This window comes from Pteropus alecto, unplaced genomic scaffold, assembly GCF_000325575.1.
Source record: "Pteropus alecto unplaced genomic scaffold, ASM32557v1 scaffold123, whole genome shotgun sequence".
Lineage (NCBI taxonomy): Eukaryota > Metazoa > Chordata > Mammalia > Chiroptera > Pteropodidae > Pteropus > Pteropus alecto.
In genome coordinates, this window is record NW_006433950.1 from 1,052,517 (window position 1) to 1,072,271 (window position 19,755).

At 48.0% G+C, this 19,755-nt stretch overlaps 1 protein-coding gene across 1 annotated transcript in view; it reads left to right on the top strand.

Moving 5' to 3' along the window:
* The window catches only part of PHKB (phosphorylase kinase regulatory subunit beta), a 115,895-nt gene that overhangs the window by 84,442 nt on the left and 11,698 nt on the right, over positions 1 to 19,755 (top strand). Inside the window, 10 exon segments of the mRNA XM_015586935.2 lie at positions 2,162 to 2,245; positions 2,710 to 2,814; positions 3,988 to 4,070; positions 4,253 to 4,343; positions 7,923 to 7,984; positions 8,070 to 8,232; positions 9,383 to 9,464; positions 11,326 to 11,383; positions 13,630 to 13,720; positions 16,100 to 16,302. Coding sequence (XP_015442421.1) covers positions 2,162 to 2,245; positions 2,710 to 2,814; positions 3,988 to 4,070; positions 4,253 to 4,343; positions 7,923 to 7,984; positions 8,070 to 8,232; positions 9,383 to 9,464; positions 11,326 to 11,383; positions 13,630 to 13,720; positions 16,100 to 16,302 — 1,022 coding nt within the window.

The following is a 19,755-nucleotide window of genomic DNA, read 5'->3' on the forward strand; positions in this document are numbered from 1 at the left end:
AAATCTGGAGTATTTGGACGCGCGCTGAGGGAGGGGGCCACCCAGTGCGAGCACTGTAGTTTCAGTGATGCTCAGAGAGGACTTTTTCCGGCCGGTCGACTTTGTCTAAAACCAGCGCTGTTCCAGAATCCACGTTCACAGCACCCGTGGCTCGGGAGGACATCCAGTTTCTCCCTGTTTCACGCATCAGGTAGCTCCTGAGCACGAGCTGAATCCCATCACAGTGCCAGCTCGGGGGGTCTTCTAAGGACACAACCATGCAGACAACAGCCACGGAGCTAACTCTGGCGTGGGTGCATGCACCGTGACGGGGTGGACTGAGGGCTCTGGGATGACGTTAGTTTTGCATAGGACGAGGTTGATATTTGCAATCAGTTCAGATTATAATCAGTAGATCGTATAGAGACCGTTGGTTTGCTTTTTCCATTTAGGAAACTTTAGGTTAGATTTCTGCCTGTCATCAAATATAAAAATCAATTCCAGACAGATTAAAGGTTTAAATATTTTTTTTTTTTTGAAAAATGATTTAGGTATAAAATCACTAGAAGAAAAAATAGGAAAATGGTTTACAACTGTTGGAAAGGGAAATCCATCTTTTGAATAATACCAGTGCCAAAAAGCCATTAAAGAGATGATTCACAAAGTTGACTAAATATAGCTGAAGATGGCATAAACAACCCGACACATCAGAAAAATGTTCAGAATGAAGTACCACGTGCTGAAGACGGGCAAACTGGGTAAAATATTAGACACAAAGGGTGATAGTCTTAACATACCAAAATCTCTTAGAAACCAAAAAGGGTATCCAATACACAATAGAAAACAGAACAGATGGAAAAAAAAAAACGTATAGAACATACACATAGCCATTAAACATACGGGGCAATGATCGACCACAAAATATTTGAATACGAGAGTATTCAAATCTCATTTTGTCACCCAAGAGAGTGACGGAAGTGGCCCGCGTGCTGGTGACGCTAATGTATTCCGGCCCATTGATTCTGGAGGACGACCGGCGTGGAGTTATGATTCAAAGAGGACGAATCTTCTCTCTGATCCAGCGAGTCTAGAAAATTATCGTGCAGAAATAATAGTACAGCATCCAAAGACGGTTATTAAAGTAGTTTTGAAATAACAAAAAATGGGGTGCTGCCTTCATCAGGGGTGAGTGTCAGACTTCATTGGGGATAAGACGTCGAGTAGGGCATGGAGGCTTCCTGACCAGACGAAGCGCTCAGCTCTCGCACCGAGTCGACCCCAGCTCACCTGCTTTTCCGGCGCAGAGATTCTTAGGTTCCTGCCCCTCTCTGGCGCCCTCCCCTTTTTCTGATGCTTTCAGTCTTTATACGTCTTCAGTCATTTCAAAGTTCAAGTGTAGGTGAACGCATAGGCTCAGTTTATCATCTTGAAATTGGAACGCCACGATGCTAAGTTTTAAAAGATGGGACGCCAAACAGGTTACGTAGTGTACGAACCCACTCGTGTAAACGTACACACATATCGATGTATATGTGTGATGTGAGTGTGTATTTATCTGTGTACTTAAAAAATCTGCAACCCTCTCTTACGCTTCTGGTGTTTCTTAGGGATCACGCAATGAATTACACCCCTTTTAACACACACCAAAGCTGCCTAAGGGCCGGGGACAGTTAACGGGACAGTTCACTCGTAGCATGTGGCTAAAATTTTTCATAAAATCCATGCAATCAGACAAATCAGTAAGGACAAGTTTCTATTTTGGTGGGAAATACTTGAAGGTAGAGACCTAGTAAGGAGGTGTGTGGCCCCATTTTTTAAAACTTTAAAGTGCCAGGTTTTAATCACTCAGAAAGCGTTCGTCTTCCTGTCTCGTTTTATAAATCAGAGCGAGCCATGTCAGGTGTACAGTTACGACGGTGTAAGAACAGCATCAAATTTTAGAACGTCGCTAAGTGGATCTGCAAAAATCTCGCTCTCCAGTCTCTCAGTGCCCCAAATCTAAGTCGGCATCGTTGACTAGCTTGTTCGCATACAAGTCCAGTGACTGCGGTTTTGCTGGCCTCTTTTTCTCTGAAAACATAATAAAATATCAGGACAGTAGTCGGCATGGGGGCGGGGGGAACGGGCGAAAGAGAAAAGCAGGGGTTCTCACCTGACTCATATACAAATTTGTGTCTTACAGGCTTATTTCCACCTGGGGATCAATGAGAAATTGGGACTCTCCGGGAGGCCGGATAGGCCCATTGGCTGCCTCGGGACCTCGAAGGTGCTCATGAGACCCCCGGGAGAGCAGGGTTCGGGTTCTGGTGCCGCTGACCCGCTGGGCATCCGCTCTCACGCTTCCTTATATGTTCTCGGGCCCATTCTCTGAATTGTTATTTTGTACAAGTCAATCTCATTACTCGTTTTGTCTGCCATCGGGAAGTCTCGGGATGAACAGCATCTCACTGCTGTGTTATTTCTAAGCCTGTAAGGTACCTGATTAAAACAGCATTTACTCAAACAGAGGCTTTTTCCATCATAGCACAGGTGGGCTCCTTTAAGTTTATTAGCATATGGATTCAACCAAGAAACTTTAAAATTTCTTAATATTATGAGGCTTTTATACAATATTATTTTATTCGCTTATTCGGAATTAATCATCGATTTTAAATTTCAGTAGGACTTGCGTTACTGTCCCTTTGCCTCTGGTCTGCTTCGTGTTTATTTCTGTTTGTTCATTCCTTCCAGATTTATCGCATCCTGGGAAAGACCGTGGTTTGCTACCCTATCATCTTCGACCTGAGTGATTTTTACATGTCTCAAGACGTTTTACTGCTGATAGATGACATAAAGGTAGCTTCAGAACCCTTCTTATTGAAATGGGATGACTTCGTCTCGACCGGTTTTGTCATGTTATTAAATCGAGCGCTCCTGGGTCTCTGACACCAGGGTGACACGGTGTAAAACGTGGAGGTAAAACAGCAGCCGCACAGGCTTTGGGGGAAGCGTTCACCCGATGGAGCCTGTTTCATCTCTAGTCGTGTGGCTTTGCTGCACCTTCTGCAGATGGAGTGGGAGGAGGTCGTCTGCAAGAGCAGGGGCGGCTGTCTGGGAAACCGTGTTCATATGACAGTAATGGCTTATCTCTTTTTTGAACAAAAGTTGGGTTAGGCGAATAATTTTACGAACGATGTCACGTAAAACTTCAACTAACTCCTGACCATTAGTTTAGAATCTCCTCCACTCCCTTTTCCATTTGCAGTGCAGAGAGGCTGAGTCACGGTCCAGAGCAAGCCGCCTGGAACCGGATCGCGTCCGTAAAATTTGGCCGCACTGTTAACCAGCCCTGCGATCCTGGGCGAGTTACTGAGCTTCTCTGAGTCTCTGTTTTCTCGTCATTATAACTGAATAATAACAGGCCTGTTCTGAGGTTAAACGAGTTAACGTATGTAAAGCACTACTCAGAATAGTGCCTGGCACATGGCGACGTGTTACGTAGGCCTTTGAGATGATGATGACGATGACGATGACGATGACGATGACGAGACAGTAGAAGCTGAGTCAAACACAACTCTCACGTTTCTGATGGTCTCTATAGAGTCAGTCCAATCTCTTCTACCTGCTGTAATATAAATTCATAATAACGTGGAGTGAGAATTAATCTTCTGGATGATAACCCTGGGCTGGTTTTTCCCTCCCCAGGACCATTATTTTACCATATTTATTAGGTCGCGTGCGCGCGCGCACACACACACACACACGCACAGACACACACGCACACGGCATGAAGACGTGTGCTCTGATTACTTCAAGGAGCAAAGTTCACAATCAAAATGGTGTCTAGCTTAACGTGTGTGTATTCATCCTCGTATACGTGTACGTGTCAGAACATTTCTATATCATCCAGCGTTTGTGAATTGTCTCGATATGTACGCGTTTCGTTAGCTCTTTGCCGCTAACGACTGAGCGCGCCGATCAGCTCAGGCCGAGTGCCGCTGCCCCCGGCCTCACCTTGTGTTTTGACAGAATGCGCTGCAGTTCATTAAGCAGTACTGGAAGATGCACGGGCGCCCGCTTTTCCTCGTTCTCATCCGGGAGGACAACATAAGGTATGTCAAGGGAAGGGAAGTGTGACAGGAAGCCCTTGCAGGCGGGGCCTCCTCGGGATTCCGTACCTTCTCGGTGGGGGGCAGAGCTCTTAGTTGGTGTAAAGGGCATTTCAGTGGAAGATGGTTCATTTCTCACTCTGTTGTTAATACGCGCATTTTGTTGATCTGTTTGTGCTTTTCAGAGGCAGCCGATTCAGCCCCATACTAGACATGCTGGCATCCTTTAAAAAAGGCATGGTCGGAGGGGTCAAGGTCCACGCTGACCGCCTGCAGGTAGTGTTCTGGGTCCACGTGTTTCTGTGGTCGGGACGCTTGGGCCGCAGACGCAGCGGAGTCTCAGCGTGTTCTCGCGAAGGTTTTATTCCGTACCTACCTCCCTAGTCCCGTTGTCGCCGTCCTGTTTATACAATGCTCCCGATCTGAGGCTGGCGCACTTGCCCCGGTTTCCCAAGCAGAATGTGACACTTCAGTGGCTCATCTCGGCCCTCGCTTTTGCGTTTGGGGAAGCCGAGTCCAGCGCGGCGAGGACACCTGCTGTGTGACCGTGACCATGGGCGCCTGGGCGCACACAGCTGCGGGCTCCAGGACCAGTGCTCTGTTCCCCAGTCCATGGTAGCAGCCAGAGTGGAGACGGTCCTCGTTCCCTTCAGAATTTCTCAGAATCATCTTCGAAGCTCCTGAATCTCAAGCCCTCTGCGGTCCCTGCTGGCCGCATGGTCTCTCTGCCTGGTTGTCTCCAGCTAATCACGCTCTATGCTTCCCCAACACCCACTAATTACTGTGTTCTGAGCCCAAGCAGCCCCTCTGCCCACGCCACCCCCTCTGTCTGGAGCGTCCTGCCACCCTCGGGACCTCTGGGCTCTGAAGTCCTGCCACGTGCTAAGGGCCAGTCCTGCGAGATCACCCAGACCAGAAATGATGCTTCTCTAACCTTTGATAGCCTCGAACGTCAACTACGCAAACGGTGTTCCATCCGGACCTAAATGCCCTATTTCCTATAAAAAAGAAAATCTGTGATATCTCACCAGTGTAGTAGGTGCTCAATACTGAATAAGGGGAAAATTTATGAAGAGGGACCCACGCAGGCGATGTTCTGAGTGGCGTGTTTACCCCGTCTACCTACCCTCTCCTCCCCCACCGCACTAGTAACAACTAGTCTATAGTCTATGCCCATGAGTCTCTGTTTGTCCTGCTTGTTTGTTGCTTTTAGGTTTATATCCCACATGGAAGTGATATCATGTGATTTTCAACTTTTTCTGTCTGGCTTATTTCGCGTAGCATGATTATCTTGAGGTCCATCCATGTCGTCGCAAATGGCAGTATTTCATCTCTTCTTATGGCTGAGTCATATTCCATCGTATATATGTACCACAGCTTCTTTAGCCAATCATCTATCGTAGGATACTTCGGTTGCTTCCATGTCCTGGCCACTGTGAATAATGCTGCTGTGAACGTCGGTGTGCAAATATCTTTTCAGATATGGGTTTTCAACTCTTTAGGGTAAATACCCAGTAGAGATCGCTGGATCATATCGCAGATCAATTCTTAGAGTTTTGAGGAACCTCCATACTGTTTTCCATGGTGGCTGTACCAATTTCCAGTCCCATCAGCAGTGTATGAGGGTTCCTTTTTCTCCACATCCTCTCCAACATTTGTTACTACTTGTCCTGTTGATTACAGCTATTCTAACAGGTGTGAGGTGGTATCTCATTGTGGTTTTGATTTGCATTTCCCTAATAGCTAGCGATGTTGAGCATCTTTTCATATGTTTGTTCGTCGGTGGCACCCCTTTAGTGAGGTCTCTGAGACCGGAAGCAAGCCCTCTTCCCGGTGCGCCTCGGTGGCCTCCTGCCTGGGCCTTGGCCTTGGCATGGGTTCCAGGTGCAGCTAGCTCCTTGCGTCTGCTCCCCGCTGGGGACTGAGAACGTCCCGCGTTCACAGAGAGCTCTGTTCTCCGCCGTCCTCCCTGCAGGAATATGTAAATGCCGGGTCACCGATGCCACACATGTTTATTGAGTGCTCTGCTGGGCACCGGGGACAGAGTAGTGAAAAAACATACAAGGCCCCTGATCTCACGGGACTTATTCTAGTGGGGTTGCCAGACTGAAAGCAAAGCCAGGCGGGGTGGCAGAGTGACGGGGCGGAGTGCCGTCTGGTGGCCTGTCCCATTGGAAAGGACCCGGTGGCATGTAACTGAGTATCGCAGAGCAGGCTGCCTCTGAATATTATATTGTGTTTGGCACAGACATAATAATATTAAATTGCTTACCATCAGAACTAAGGTATTAATGCCGAGCAAATTAGTTATAAGTACAGTGTTTTTATAAAACTAATTCAGGAATCTCTGCAACCAACTGAATTTTTTTTTTATCAAAAGCTTTCGAGGCTATTAATAGAATTTAGTATTTGCCTATTAACTCCAATTAAACACTTACTTTATGGACTGAATTAGTATATAGGGTGGGTAGGCTAATAAAAATAGAAAATATTAAATCAAATTAATTTTTTTATGTTTTTGCTATTATTAGCTTGGAGAATTAATTTTTGACTCTTACTTTGTATAGTCACATTACAGTCCATTATCAAATTGGTTTTCTTCACCCCCAGATTATACCAGGATCTAACTGTCCTCCATCATCTCGAGCACTAGCATCGTGGTCCAAGCTACGTCATCTCTCACCTAGACTTTTGCCCTCATCTCCTAAATTCCTATTGGCCAGGAGACAGTTAGCCCCTTCCTGCTGCGCCTGGTCAAAGGCCGTTAGATTATGTCACACATCGTGAGCCTCCAGTGACTTCCTCTCACGCACACAGTGAAAACCGAAGCCCTGGCCTGGCCTGGGCGCTGTCCGTGGTGATCTGGACCCTTCTCGCCCTTGGCTGCTCGCCCCTCCTCCCCCACCCGCTGCAACCCTGGGTTGGGGGCTGGGATGGGAGGCTCCACCTCCTGGAACACAGCGGGCACGCTTCCGCCTCAGGGCTTCGCCCGGTAGAGGAGAAGGCCGCCAAACCCTGGGGATCTAGCCAACACATTCCAGTGAGAAGAGAGAGTAAGAAATGGAAGACAGTTTTGATTGAAGAATTATCTTGTTTTTAAAATAATTTACGGCTTTTTTATGCAGCGCATTTCTCAAATTTATCTGACAGTTCATCAGATAATCAGAAGTGACACATATTGCTAAAATTCGTTGTGGCTTATTCATTTATACTGTTCACCATGAACCACGGACTAATAAAAGCCACGTTCAAGTTCAGTCTCATTCAGTTTGCTCGACCTGTAATCAGGAGCTAATAGAAAATGAAACGACCCCATATGGTGGCCTGGATGCGGGGAGGCCCCGGCCTGGGTGACCACCGTCTTCGTGATCCTGGGACGTGGCATCCTGGTGGGCCCCAGTGGGCGGAGCACCCATGACATCTCACAGCAGTCAGAGCCAGAGTGCAATTTCACATCGTCTTTTCCCAAAACAATTGCAGTATTTCGTGCTTTCTTTAGCTTTCAAAATATTTTGTAGCATTTTAGTAGGTAATGATTTTTAACCTCAGCTTAAACATAACTGTGGCTCTGAGGACAGAGGGGGAGCACGGCGCACCCCACGTGGCTTTCCTGTTCGTCGTGACGCCGAGCTTGCACCTTCACGTCTGTGCTCTAGTTCAGGCGGTTTTGCTGCATGTGGAAACCCATCTGATTTTCAAATGCTCGTTTAAGAAGTTACTGAAGAGTCGCACGTGTATTTTTGAGTCAACCCTTTCCCTAAGCGTTACACACTTGCAGTGAGGTGTGTGCACGGACGGATAGGTGGGCGTGGCTTGAACCGAGGGGTCGCGAACCTTTTCTCGCCCCCATTCCAGACCCTGATATCCGGAGCCGTGGTCGAACAGCTTGACTTCCTCCGAATCAGCGACACGGAAGAGTAAGTCCCTTTGGGTCGTTACTGTCATTCTTGAGATCGCAGCAGAGATGCAGGAAATCCGACACTTTCTCTTTTTCATTTCTAGGCTTCCAGAATTTAAGAGTTTTGAGGAGCTGGAGCTCCCCAAACATTCAAAAGTCAAACGACAAAGCAGCGCCTCCAACAGCCCTGAGCTGGAGCAGCAGCCGGATGTCACCATGGCTGAGTGGAAAAGCCGGCCGACCCATGAGATTCTTCAAAAACTGCAGGTGAGGACGGTGCGGTCCCCAGCGGCCCCGAGCGAGGTGGCAGAGCAGGGCCTCGCAGGGGCGGCCGCGTTTCCTTTGCGTCCTCCGAGAAGGTGGCACTGAGGTAGAGGGCGCGTCTGTGCCAGGGCAGTGGTGGAGGCTGTCCCCACGGGCTGATGGCAGCGTCAGAGTCTCGGAGGTGCCTGGGGCGTGGGGATGAGCGGGGTTGTCTTGGATACGAAAGCGCCTTCTGGACCACGCAGGGAGCCGTGTCGGTGACGGTTGCCGCTGGGGGCCAGGTGCCCTGCAGCGCCCTCGCCCTCGCCCTCCCCTGACGGCCCGGACCGCCTCCCTGCCCCGCGTTCCGGTCGATGCTCGCTTTAAGTCCCCGGCCGCTGAGGAGAGCGGGCCCGTGACCACATCCACGTGACTGTTATGTTAGCGGCCTCGTATTTTGCCGCCCCTGAGGTCTGCACTTTCAAAGAGGAGGCGAGGGGGTCAGAGTGCGGTACTTAGCCAAGAAGCTGAAATTCTAGTGGTAGAGATGTAAATATTATGACATCTTGTCGGGCCATCAAAATCTGAGCCTGTAGGCTAAGTATACATCCTGCCAGACATCACCGGTCCTCGTGACCGATGGACATTATCTCCGGACATCACTGTGCCTTGCGACCGATGGACTTTATCTCCGGAGCTCCGGAAGCATGAATGTGGCGTGGACACATAGCCCGCTGCAGCGTCCTGACGTAGCGCACACTCTCCACACATCCCGCCTTCCATTCATCTCTTCCTGACAGGTGCTCAGCAGCCCCGGCTCCCGTTTACGTTTATGGACCGGGAAAGTCAAGTGGCTGGGCCAGGCCCCTCACAGAGTGGCAGAATAGGTCTCACTGCTTGTAGATGGCTCCTTTTCTATCCCTTGCTTAGCTCGTTTCCTGGAAACTTTGATGATTGACTCCTGCTACCCCAGGAAGCCCGCCGGCCTGCGCCTCGAGTCCTGACGAGTGCTTGGCGTGTCCTCGCGTGCTGGGTGGTGGCAGCGACGTGTTATTTTTCCTCAGCTCCAAAGCAGCATTTTTCTCTCTGCGTCATGTGCGTTCGAGCTCGGCCACCCCGGGGGAGTTTTTGTCCCCATTTCACTGCCGTCACTCACAGCGGCGTCTGTTTTCAGGAGTGCAGTTGCCTGTGCGGCCAGGTCATCCTGCTGGGCATCCTGCTCAAGAGAGAGGGCCCCAACTTCATCACCAAGGAAGGTAGGGTGCGCGTCTGGGCGTCTCAAAACAGTGAGACCACTCTGCTGCCACCGTGTACCGATGCGTGTCATGAATACCCACCAAAATGTCACAGTTTATTTTCTCCTCCTTTAAGTGGGAAATCTCTATTCATGCCCCTTGAGTGGAATGGACCGTTGGATGTGGACTCCCACACTGCTTAGCGACGCTTGGCCATCTCTGGTTGTCTGAAGGGCGTTGGAACCCAGATTCTGCCTGGGACTGTTAACGCGGATGACGCCACGGTTGTTTAGGGCCAGTTTCTGTGTTCGGTTTTATTTTCTGTATGTTTTCAAGGACAATGCTGAATTGTGACGGCTATAAAAATTAGCTGCCGATGGTCTGTAGCAGCCATTTGGAATGGCATATGGCACTTAATAGGATTGTGCTCTAAGGACTGTTAACAAAAACGAATTGTTTCTGATCATGTCCACGTCCACTCTGCAGTCATGGGAGAACCCAGTGACCCCTGACATCCACGTCCACGTGTTGAGTCACTATCTTCAGGAGTCTGAATTCTCCACCGTGGTCTGCTTCTGGAATGTTCTAACAAAGAACAGTGCAGAATACATTGCAAGTGCTTAATATCTAGCTAGTCAAAGTTTTTGCCTGATCTGAATGAATGTCCTCTGTCCACGGGGGTGTGACAGTCCTCTGTCCATGGGGGTGTGTTGATTTGGTTGGAATTAGAAATTGAGTCAGTATTTTAAACGGCAATGTCATTAGTATGAGTTATACCTTTGGTAGCAAATGAAACATAATTGCTTATTCAAGTAAGGTCTACTTACTGTGTTTACATTATTGTAGCTCAGAGATAGCCTTTTGGAGTGTTAGACATGTGAGTCGAATAATACTAATTTTCTTATTAGCTAATTAAAGTAGAACTTTGAGCAAATTTCACACAGAATCTCTCATTTCTAATTAGTATTGAAACTGTAAGTATAAGCACAACCCTGATTATATCGAGGACATTCATCGAAATTTATACTTTAACTAAATAGCATTTTTAAAAAGCAGACATTTCGTTAGGAACCTAGATTTCAGAATGGTTATTTTAGTAGTGTTTTAAAATAAAACAAAACTTACATAAAATAGTTTATAATGACCGTGCCGAGGTAATTATCTTTTAAACCAGTTTTATAAACGGGAGTAATGCTCATCTTTTACTTGGCTTTTGAAAGACTTTAAATGTTGTAAGCCTGTAAAACCTTGACAATCATGAGCACCTATAGAATCTGAACGTAACTTCATCCAGTTCGTTCAGGGTAAAATGGTAAAGTTTTTATTCTGTGCTCTCGTTCCCTTTTTGACGCTCTGTCCTGTCACGTGATTGATTTATTGATGCACCAGCCGTGGGCCAGAGCGCACGGAGCCGCGTGGTGTCTTTCGACCGATAGTGTATGATGTGGGGTGATGGCGTGCATAAGTCTCCATGAAGTTTGGTGAATAAATACATGAAGGATCCTGTATGTACAGAGTCTATAGCATTCGCTCCATTTGCTATATTCCGTTTTTTATTTTCTGCAATAAATTAAAAAACTTATTTTTATTGATTAAATACTTAGCTTGCATATTGATCAAGAAAGCAATAAATTTAAATAAAGTACTCAAATCGTATACTCAAGGATGGTCCACCTTCACACTATGTAACATGGGCCACGTCTTTAAATACGTGACACCTATAAACAGGATTTGTCAGGCAGTTCAGAGCATTAATGAATGAGGGTGCACCAACTCTAGTGGGTCAAACTGAAAATCCGGGAGTTATTTTTTTTAAAAGAGAATACATTTATGCATTTAATTAAAAGCCTTTTTTCAACAAAGACTGTTATCTAATGCCTAGGTACCGTTTCTGACCACATCGAGAGAGTCTACAGAAAAGCTGGCAGCAAGAAGCTGTGGTTCGTATCGGTGTCCTCGTCATTATGTTTTATGTTTTGTGTTGTCATATTCAGTAGCCTAAAGATAACGGACCAGTCTTAAAGGTGGTCGTTCAGCCTAATTCCTACTTTGAAACTCCGAGGTTAGCGCACGGTGACACTGCCTGCTTTCCAAGGATGTGCCTGCATGCCACCGTGTCACGGCTCTCCCGAGGTGTTAGAAAGTGTCCGTAGGAATAAGACCTGGCACTTATTCACCGGGACGCCATGCCGATGACTCTGTCCCGCCCTGCGCCCCCTCGGTCCCTCCCCGCACCCCCTCGGTCCCTCCCCGCACCCCCCCCGGTCCCACTCTATCCCGCCCACGCCCCCTCTGTCCCAGCAAGGCGCTTCAGGCTCTGCTCTGTAGGGGAGGACAGTTCTGCTGTCATGGCACAAAGGCCATGTAGAGACCAGCGGGTCATTTGATCATAAGCGCAGACAGTACACGTAGGAGGCAGCTGCCTCACCACGTAAGCCGAATGAATCCCAGTGAGCGCAGCTGCTACGTGAGAAAAAATAATGCCAGTATGTTCTGCAGAGGTAGCTCTTCCCAGAGACCGAAACAAACATTAGGTAAGTTGAGAGAACACTGTTTAAATTCACAGTGGGGCAGGTGTGCTTCGATGCATGGCTCTCTGCATTTCGAAGCAATTCGAACAGTCTTACTGGCAGAATCTAACATTTTGGAAGATTATATATATGTATATGTATATATATATACAGACGTGTATATATATATGTATATATATTAAATGACCAATTATTTTCTAATTTTGAAAAAAAAAAAGTCTCAAGAAATATAAGAAATTCCCTTAACCTTAGTGACCCCCAGGATTCTAATCTTTAAAATAAGGGTATTAATAAAAAATCTCTTAGTGGTATTTCAACTCTATAATTATAATAAATATGCCCTTCCAACCCAGAAGAAATCATGTAATAATCCTGTGGTTAAATCTCAGATTTTCACTACCACTTGTCAGCACAGTAAGGCCTGCAAACTGGTCGATGGAGCTTTCCAGCCAGCGATTCTCAGTATGGGCCATGCTGTTATCTGTTTTTGCTTTACGTGTTATACTTGCATCTTAGAGCTTTAACTAGCGACGTTCAGAGCGCTGACTATTACGTGTAGAGGACAAACTCCTGGCAGTTTTAGTGACTCTGTTTTCCCTCCCCTGGCTTTCCACTGACACACCCAGGTTGGCGGTGCGCTACGTGGCTGCATTCACCCAGAAATTTTCCTCCTCTATAGCCCCACACATTACTACCTTACTGGTCCATGGGAAACAGGTAACACGCACAAGATGTGGACGCTCGAGCTGCTTGAAATGTGTGGGCTTATTTGCATTCCGAGGGCGAAACATCTTTCGGTCTTACAGTGTGTGGGTAGAAGCTTCTCTAAAAGTAGGAAGTGTTTGTTTCACTAACTTCATCAGTTATGGACCTATTTTTTTTTTTTTTTACAACTTCATCTATATTGAAATTAAGGAATAGAAATCTTTTTTATAGGTCGGCTTTTACGAATATCCTGAAATACAAGAAAACAGTTTAAACCTATACTTTAATTTTATTTTTCCATTGAAAAGTTCCACATGAATTTTTACTTTTGAGGGAAAAAAAAATCCTATATATTGCATGTGCTGTGCTTGAAAAAAGAAATCTCTTCTCCTTATAGTCTAAGACTTTTTCAGAAATGTAAAAATAGCGGCGCGAATTCCTTCCAACATTCTGGCTTTATCCGGAAAAGTAAATGCTGGTATCTCATTGTATCACTTCCTACAATTGAGCCCTGACTGAGCCCCTAATCCAGGAGTCTGCTTATCTAGGCACCAAAAGAAACATGGTTTAAAGTGATCGTAGGAGCAGATGACATCGACCAGTGACAGACTTAATAATGAATCTTTCGATGCAAAATCGGAACGCTCAATTCCTCCCCCGACCCGCTCCCCGTCAGAGGAATAGTTCGCCTCCCTTTTCTTTCTTTTCAAGTCCATAACGGGCGCAGATGATGCTGGTGGCAGAGGCGAGGCGCAGGGCCCGTCCCTCACCCCGGGCAGTGGCTCCTACAGTTGGAATTGCGGCTGTGAGGGCCACTGCCTTGGGCTCCGCGTTCCTTCCGCACGATTCTGTGAGGCCCCACTGGTGCGGTTCCTACGTGTCCCCGTCACGGCCCCCTCGCTCGTGGGTTGGGTCGTGACCCTCTGGCCTGCTCTCTTCTCTGCCCCCAGGTCGGTGGTGCGCCGCGCGGCAAGCCTCTTAAGTAAAGTAGTGGACAGCCTGGCCCCATCCATTACTAACGTTTTAGTGCAGGGCAAACAGGTAAGTGTCTGCTCACACCCCACCCGGTCATGGTCACGGTCACGGTCACGGTCACGGACGTCCCTGGGCAGGACCCCTCCCTCTCAGTCAGACAGCCTCCGTGTCCTGGGCCACTCATAGCCGCGTGAACAGTGGCCCAGGCACACCTGCAGACAGGTGTAGGGCAGGTGAGGCGAGGATAGGTGGGCGTGACAGGCACGCCTTCCCTTCCCCTTCACATGAGAGGCTCCCAGACCCCCAGCCCTCTGGGCCACATGCCCCTTGTACCAGAGCCAGCTCTTGTCAGCCGTTCCTCAAAGAGCCACCTCCAGCCGGCGGTCCCCGCCCCTCCCAGTTCTCAATTCTCGCAAGCCGCCCTGGACCCCGTCCCTCTCAGCCCTGTGGGCCGTGAGCCACGGGAGTCAGGGCGCAGGAACTGTCCCGCTGCCCCCTGCGTGTCCAGCCTGGGGCCCGGCTTGACGCGACACTTGGCACTGGCAGAGCGGGGCCGGTGCATGCGCTGTGCAGAGCGGGCCGTGGCTGTTCGTGTCTCGCTTTGTTTTCTCTGAGCTCCGCTGGCCTGGCTGAGTCGCCGTTTGGTTGGAATGAACAGCTGTGTCCTTTCTTTCTCGCTGGGACCCTGTGTGCTTTGTTGTGTCTCCTGGACGCTAATCCAGGGGTCTAAGCGTTCACATCATGAAGCGCTCGGACTGTCCTTCATGAAATCAACCCATCGCTCATATTCCGGGGCTCTTAATTCATCAAAATCCAAATGGTTTCGTCCTGATACCCAGCTTTCGAAATGTTAGAATAAGTTATTTATTTTATCCTGTAAAATTTAATAGCAGTGAAAAAAAAAATGATCGTAGTAAGAAAACACTCCCGAGAACAAATTAAATCCCTTTCACATGTTATTTTTCCTGTTTTCTCCAAATTTTTAAGAGGCAGAATTTTCATCGCCATTCACCAGCTGGGTCGAGCGAGGTGCAGGAAGCGGCTCATCCGCTGTCTTTGCACCCAGCAGCCCGACGCCGGCCAGAGGCCTGCAGAATCCCCCTCTGACGGGGACGGAACGGGCTTCAGCCAGCGCTTCTTCCTTGGATTTTAGGCCCCTGTGGAACGTCTGAAAATATAGTGAATTCTGGCACACATGAGCCCGCGCGAAGGCTTCGGAGGTCTTTGAGGCCGCTAGCACCTGGCACCGGGGCTGACAGTGGGCTAGAGTTGGTCAGGTCCCTCCCTGCCAGAGCCTGTCCTGGGGCTGCGGCTGGGCCGCTGCCGGTCAGGCCCGCACGTTTCCCTGGAAACAGTCACTTACAGAGCAGAGCGAGCAGGGGGCCCACGGAGCAGCCACTGGCTGCATCCTGCCCCTTTGCGGAGCAGAAACGAGACTGGAGCGCGGAGCTGGCATTCGCGCTGTGGTGATGTTTCCGCCCAGCACGTTCAGGTCCCCCTCGCGCTCTCTGCGGGGACGTCTTGGCTCAGTCCTGTGCTTTCCACGTGTCGTCTTCATCACGCACTGACATTTTAGTACACGTAATTGCACTTGGGCTAACTGGTCGGTCTCACTCGTGACGAAATAAACCAGCAGTTCTCTGTTTTCATCCCATCGCAAAATTGGGGCGAAAGACCCCGTGTTTGCTCTCCCCTCACCTCTGGAAACACGGGCCCCGTGCGTGGGAGACAGAGGGGGTAGTAACGGGGAGCAAGGAGGGGCTCGGACCCCGGGAGGCAGGCTGCCAAGGACAGAGGGCGGAGAGCGACCACAGGGTCCCCCTCGCCAGCTTCGGGAGCACTTTCTGCTTGGGGGCCTCGTCGCTGGCCCCCTCTGTGCTTTCTTGTCCCCAGCCTCGTGGGCAGCCCGTTTATCCCGCTGCACAGGTGCGAGGTACACCCCAGGTGTTTCGGCACCCACCATGCCAAGACAGGACAGGTGGGGCTGCTCGGCAGCGGGCTGACCTCGGACCTGACTCTGAAAGGGCCACGGTGCAGAAAGGTCCCCATGAGAACCTAGAAAGGAAGTGACAGATACGCTCTCACATGCCGCATTGTGTAGACAGACGTGCCCTAAAGTCCTGGTTCCTCCGGGGAGTTTCTGGGATTAAAGTCATTGAGAATAACTTGATCTCGATGGTTACTTAGACTCCTTCCTGCTTTTCTCCCCTTCCCTCCCTAACCGGCACCCTCCCCGCCCGTGTCTTAGGCCAGACCGAACGCTCGCGGACTCCAGTGGGAGCCGTGCTCTGAAAGCCATTTAATAAAGATCAGGAGCAGTTTATTCCCCCAGTTCCCTGGCTCGCACAGAGTAATTTCAGCCTGCCAGTCATCCTGGGCCCCGGACTTTTTCCTCGTGTCTCGTAGTAGCCAGGAGACGCATATAATAAAATTCTGCCGCTCTAGGTGACCCTGGGTGCCTTTGGCCATGAGGAGCAGGTGATCTCCAACCCTTTGTCCCCAAGAGTGATTAAGAACATCATCTACTACAAGTGCAATGCCCACGACGAGAGGGAGGCGGTCATCCAGCAGGAGCTGGTCATCCACATCGGCTGGGTCATCGCCAACAGCCCCGAGCTGTTCACAGGCATGCTGAAGATCCGCATCGGGTGAGTACGGCGTGGAGAAGCGTTTGCGCCGCCCTCCGACAGGCTGGGCTCCGTAGGTGAGGTGCCGCCCCAGGGCTGGTGGCGTTTTAGGGCAGTGCCCACCCCCGCCCCGTCCCCTGAGCCATAGGAGCAGCCTTGGTGGTGTGGAGAAGTGAGTTCCAGGGGCCTCCCGTTGATTTACCTCCCACGTTAGACGTAGTGAAGAAACTCTGTTCTCTGGTTAAATCACACTCCAGGGATTTAAAACCAAAACCCCAAACCGAAAACCAAAAACACAACTAAAAATTCCTGTAAATAAAATGGACAAGCCCCAAGAGAAGTATGATTTTCAGTGAAACTGGAAGTCAGGAGGACACACTGAAATAAAAATTTGATCCTTTTAAAATATCCTGCCGTATCCATTGTCTACCCAAATCTAATTTTTAATCATAAAACCATAAGTGTTCTGTTTGGAGAAGAAATTGAAAAGTTCGGCTCTGGCGATCCTGAATCTTCTTAAGAATCTTTCGAGGCCACGCCGGAGGGCAGGCTGGCCAGGCGCCGGCGGTGGGCAGGACAGCCGCTTACCGGCTCGGTGACCTGGGACCCACAGCTGAACCCCCCTCGCCCGCCTTTCGTGCCAGACTCCTTGTTGTATGTGAGGTGAACAAGATGGCGGGTTTAAAAAGCCTGTCACAACCAAACGAAGTATAAATGTCACTTTCCCTTTCTTAGAATATACTTTTGATGGTACAAGTACCACGTGAATATGTGCCGATCGCGAAAGTGTCAGGCGCTCCCCCGGCAGGTGGAGTCGCCAAATGTGGCTTTTTCCGGGGTGTTCCTCAGGCGTTTGAGAAGAATATGCAGTGTGTCTGGCACCAATATGTGTGTGTGTGTGTGACTGTGTGAGTGTGTGAATGTGTACAAATGCGCAGCTTGCTAATGGCGTAATTAGATCATCAGTATCTTTACTATTTCTATTCTCCTTGATCCTCGATTGCTGATGAAATCTTTACATTTTCTCATTGTAATTACGGATGCGTCAAGTTCTTGCATTTTTATCCGTTTTGCTTTGTGTATTTTAAAGCTTTGTTTTTGTCCACGTCATTTTACAGTTTTTATCACCGTATTTTCCTTTGCGTCATTTATTGCTTTTCAACTCAAATTCTCAAAAAAAGTATTTTGAATTTCGAACCCCCGCCCCCGGTGGTGTGGAGAATTGTATCGTGATGCCCTGTGTGCGTGTGTGTCCCCAGCGTCATCGCTGTCTTTGTACGGTCACTTACTTCATTCACGCCCCACCTGCTCCCCACGCCCCCCGCTAGATTGAAGGCAAATCTGTCATGTCACTGGATCCGTCAATACTTCGTCATATATCTCTTAAGAGTTAAGAAAGTTGTAAAAACGTAACCACGATGCCGTTGCAACGCCTGAAGTATAACGATGGAATCATTTCCCGCGTACTCTGTCCTCCCCGTGTTATTTTTAGCTCGGCGCATTGTCTCCACCCTTCGCCGTCACTGTTCTTTTTTCGTTTCGTGTAGATGTATCTTTTATGTTCAGCGTTTATGCCGTATGTGTTTTTAATCCAATCGGAGATGATCTTTTAATAGAAGTACATATTTCACATTTGTGCCACTTAAAAAATATTTTGATGTCCTCCTGCCATTGTATGTGACGTTTTCTGCTGATACTTTCTCGTTGCTACTTTTCCCCTTTCTTCTTTGCTGTTGGATGGATTTCCTTTTCGTTTCTTAGTTTTAATTTTGCATACGAAATGCACTTTTGGAAAATTATCTCTTTTTTTCCTTCAAAAATTACATATAAAAACTAGTTGCTTTTTGGGCTGTGTCTGCATGCCTCTTGTTTCAGCGATTCTCATTCTGGGAGTTTAGACATTTCACAGCAGTCTTTATTTTATCGTTGTTTGGAACAGCGAAACGGCAGAAACAACCCGGATGTCCTCCAGCGGGAAATAGTTTGAATAAAGTGTCGTGGCCATACAGAAAAATGCCGCGTAGCCATAAAAATACAAGACAAAGTCTACATGCTGACATTTATAAATGTCCAAGATAAATTGAGTGAAAAAAATTGCAAATGTATTATTCTATTTTTTATAAAAGAACAGTAATAATACTGTGCATATAAATGTATTTATAGGAAAATATCTGAAAAATATACATCAAATCGATGTCAGTTATTTTCTCTAAATCTAGAGATTTCTGTTTTGTAGGTTATATTTTTAAGTTTTATTTAGACATATTTTGATACGTTATTTTACAAACTACTTGCCCGATTTCAATGACAGTGTATTTCGGGTGAATTTGCCATTTTTATCTCCTCTTTCTTTCGATCGAGAAGTGAATTCACTCTGCACAGAAGGTGACTTTCATTTTCATCCCTTAAAATTGTTCCTTTCAAAGCTTGAGAGGCATTTCGAAGCGGTAATAAGAACGTTGACACATACCCTGGTTCGCTCAGTCTGTTTTCTTTAATACTCTCACCTCTGAGGCGTCACTACCTGTGAGGACACAGAAATGGTCTTCCGTGTGCATTGTCTCTAAATGAGAAGGAATGTGACTCTCCGGGTCCAGACGGAGTGTTCACAGACGGGGTGTTCACAGACGGGGCGTTTCTCCGAGGCTGAATGCAAAGTGAGGGTTACAACCCTCCAGAGCACACTGTGTCGCAAACGCCCGTGTCACAATGCCATAGCACCTGTGTGAGTGGGAGTCACCACGCAGAGGTTTAGGCAGAACCTCAGAGTCAGAGTGAGCGGTTTGCCAGGATTTTACCAGCTCTGTTTTCTAACCTCAAGGAGTTTTCCCTTTAGTGCTTATTCAGCATTTTGGGCTAACAAGTTTTCTCAAAAACTCAATGTCATTTCTGGTTTTGAATTCAGATCTGGCCTGAAGCTTCTTTCTCTTCATGGGAATGAAGTAGGTTTCGTTCATTCGCTGACTTAATATTTAACGACGGCAGAAAACTTGTAGCGGAGAAATTTCGTCACGAAGGTTTTATTATTCGCTGTCCTGAGACTCATCCTGGAATTGGTTGTCGTGTTTTATCCCCGCTGCGGGCACTAACGGTGCCCCTGCCTAGCTCGTGATGGGCATTTTGCTCTTTGCTCTTATGTGGATTCACAGAGTCAGCTGTAAACACCGGCATATTTTCATCTGTGGACCAGAACATCTCTCTCTTTCTCTCTCTCTCTCTCTGTCTCTGTTTGTGTGTGTGTATGGCATATTATATCTCCTCAATATAAATTTGTTGAAGAATAACTGTGATCAAAAACATCCCAATGCCTGACTGCCCCGACTTAATGGTATCTGTATTTAAATGTGATAAAACTCAGAAAGCTTGTGGGCCTCAGCATGTGCTTACCAGAAACAAATAAAACAATTTAGGACTAGTTCCTATATTTCAAAGCAACAACTTGAATTCCAAGTCTGCCTCCACACCAAAGGCGGG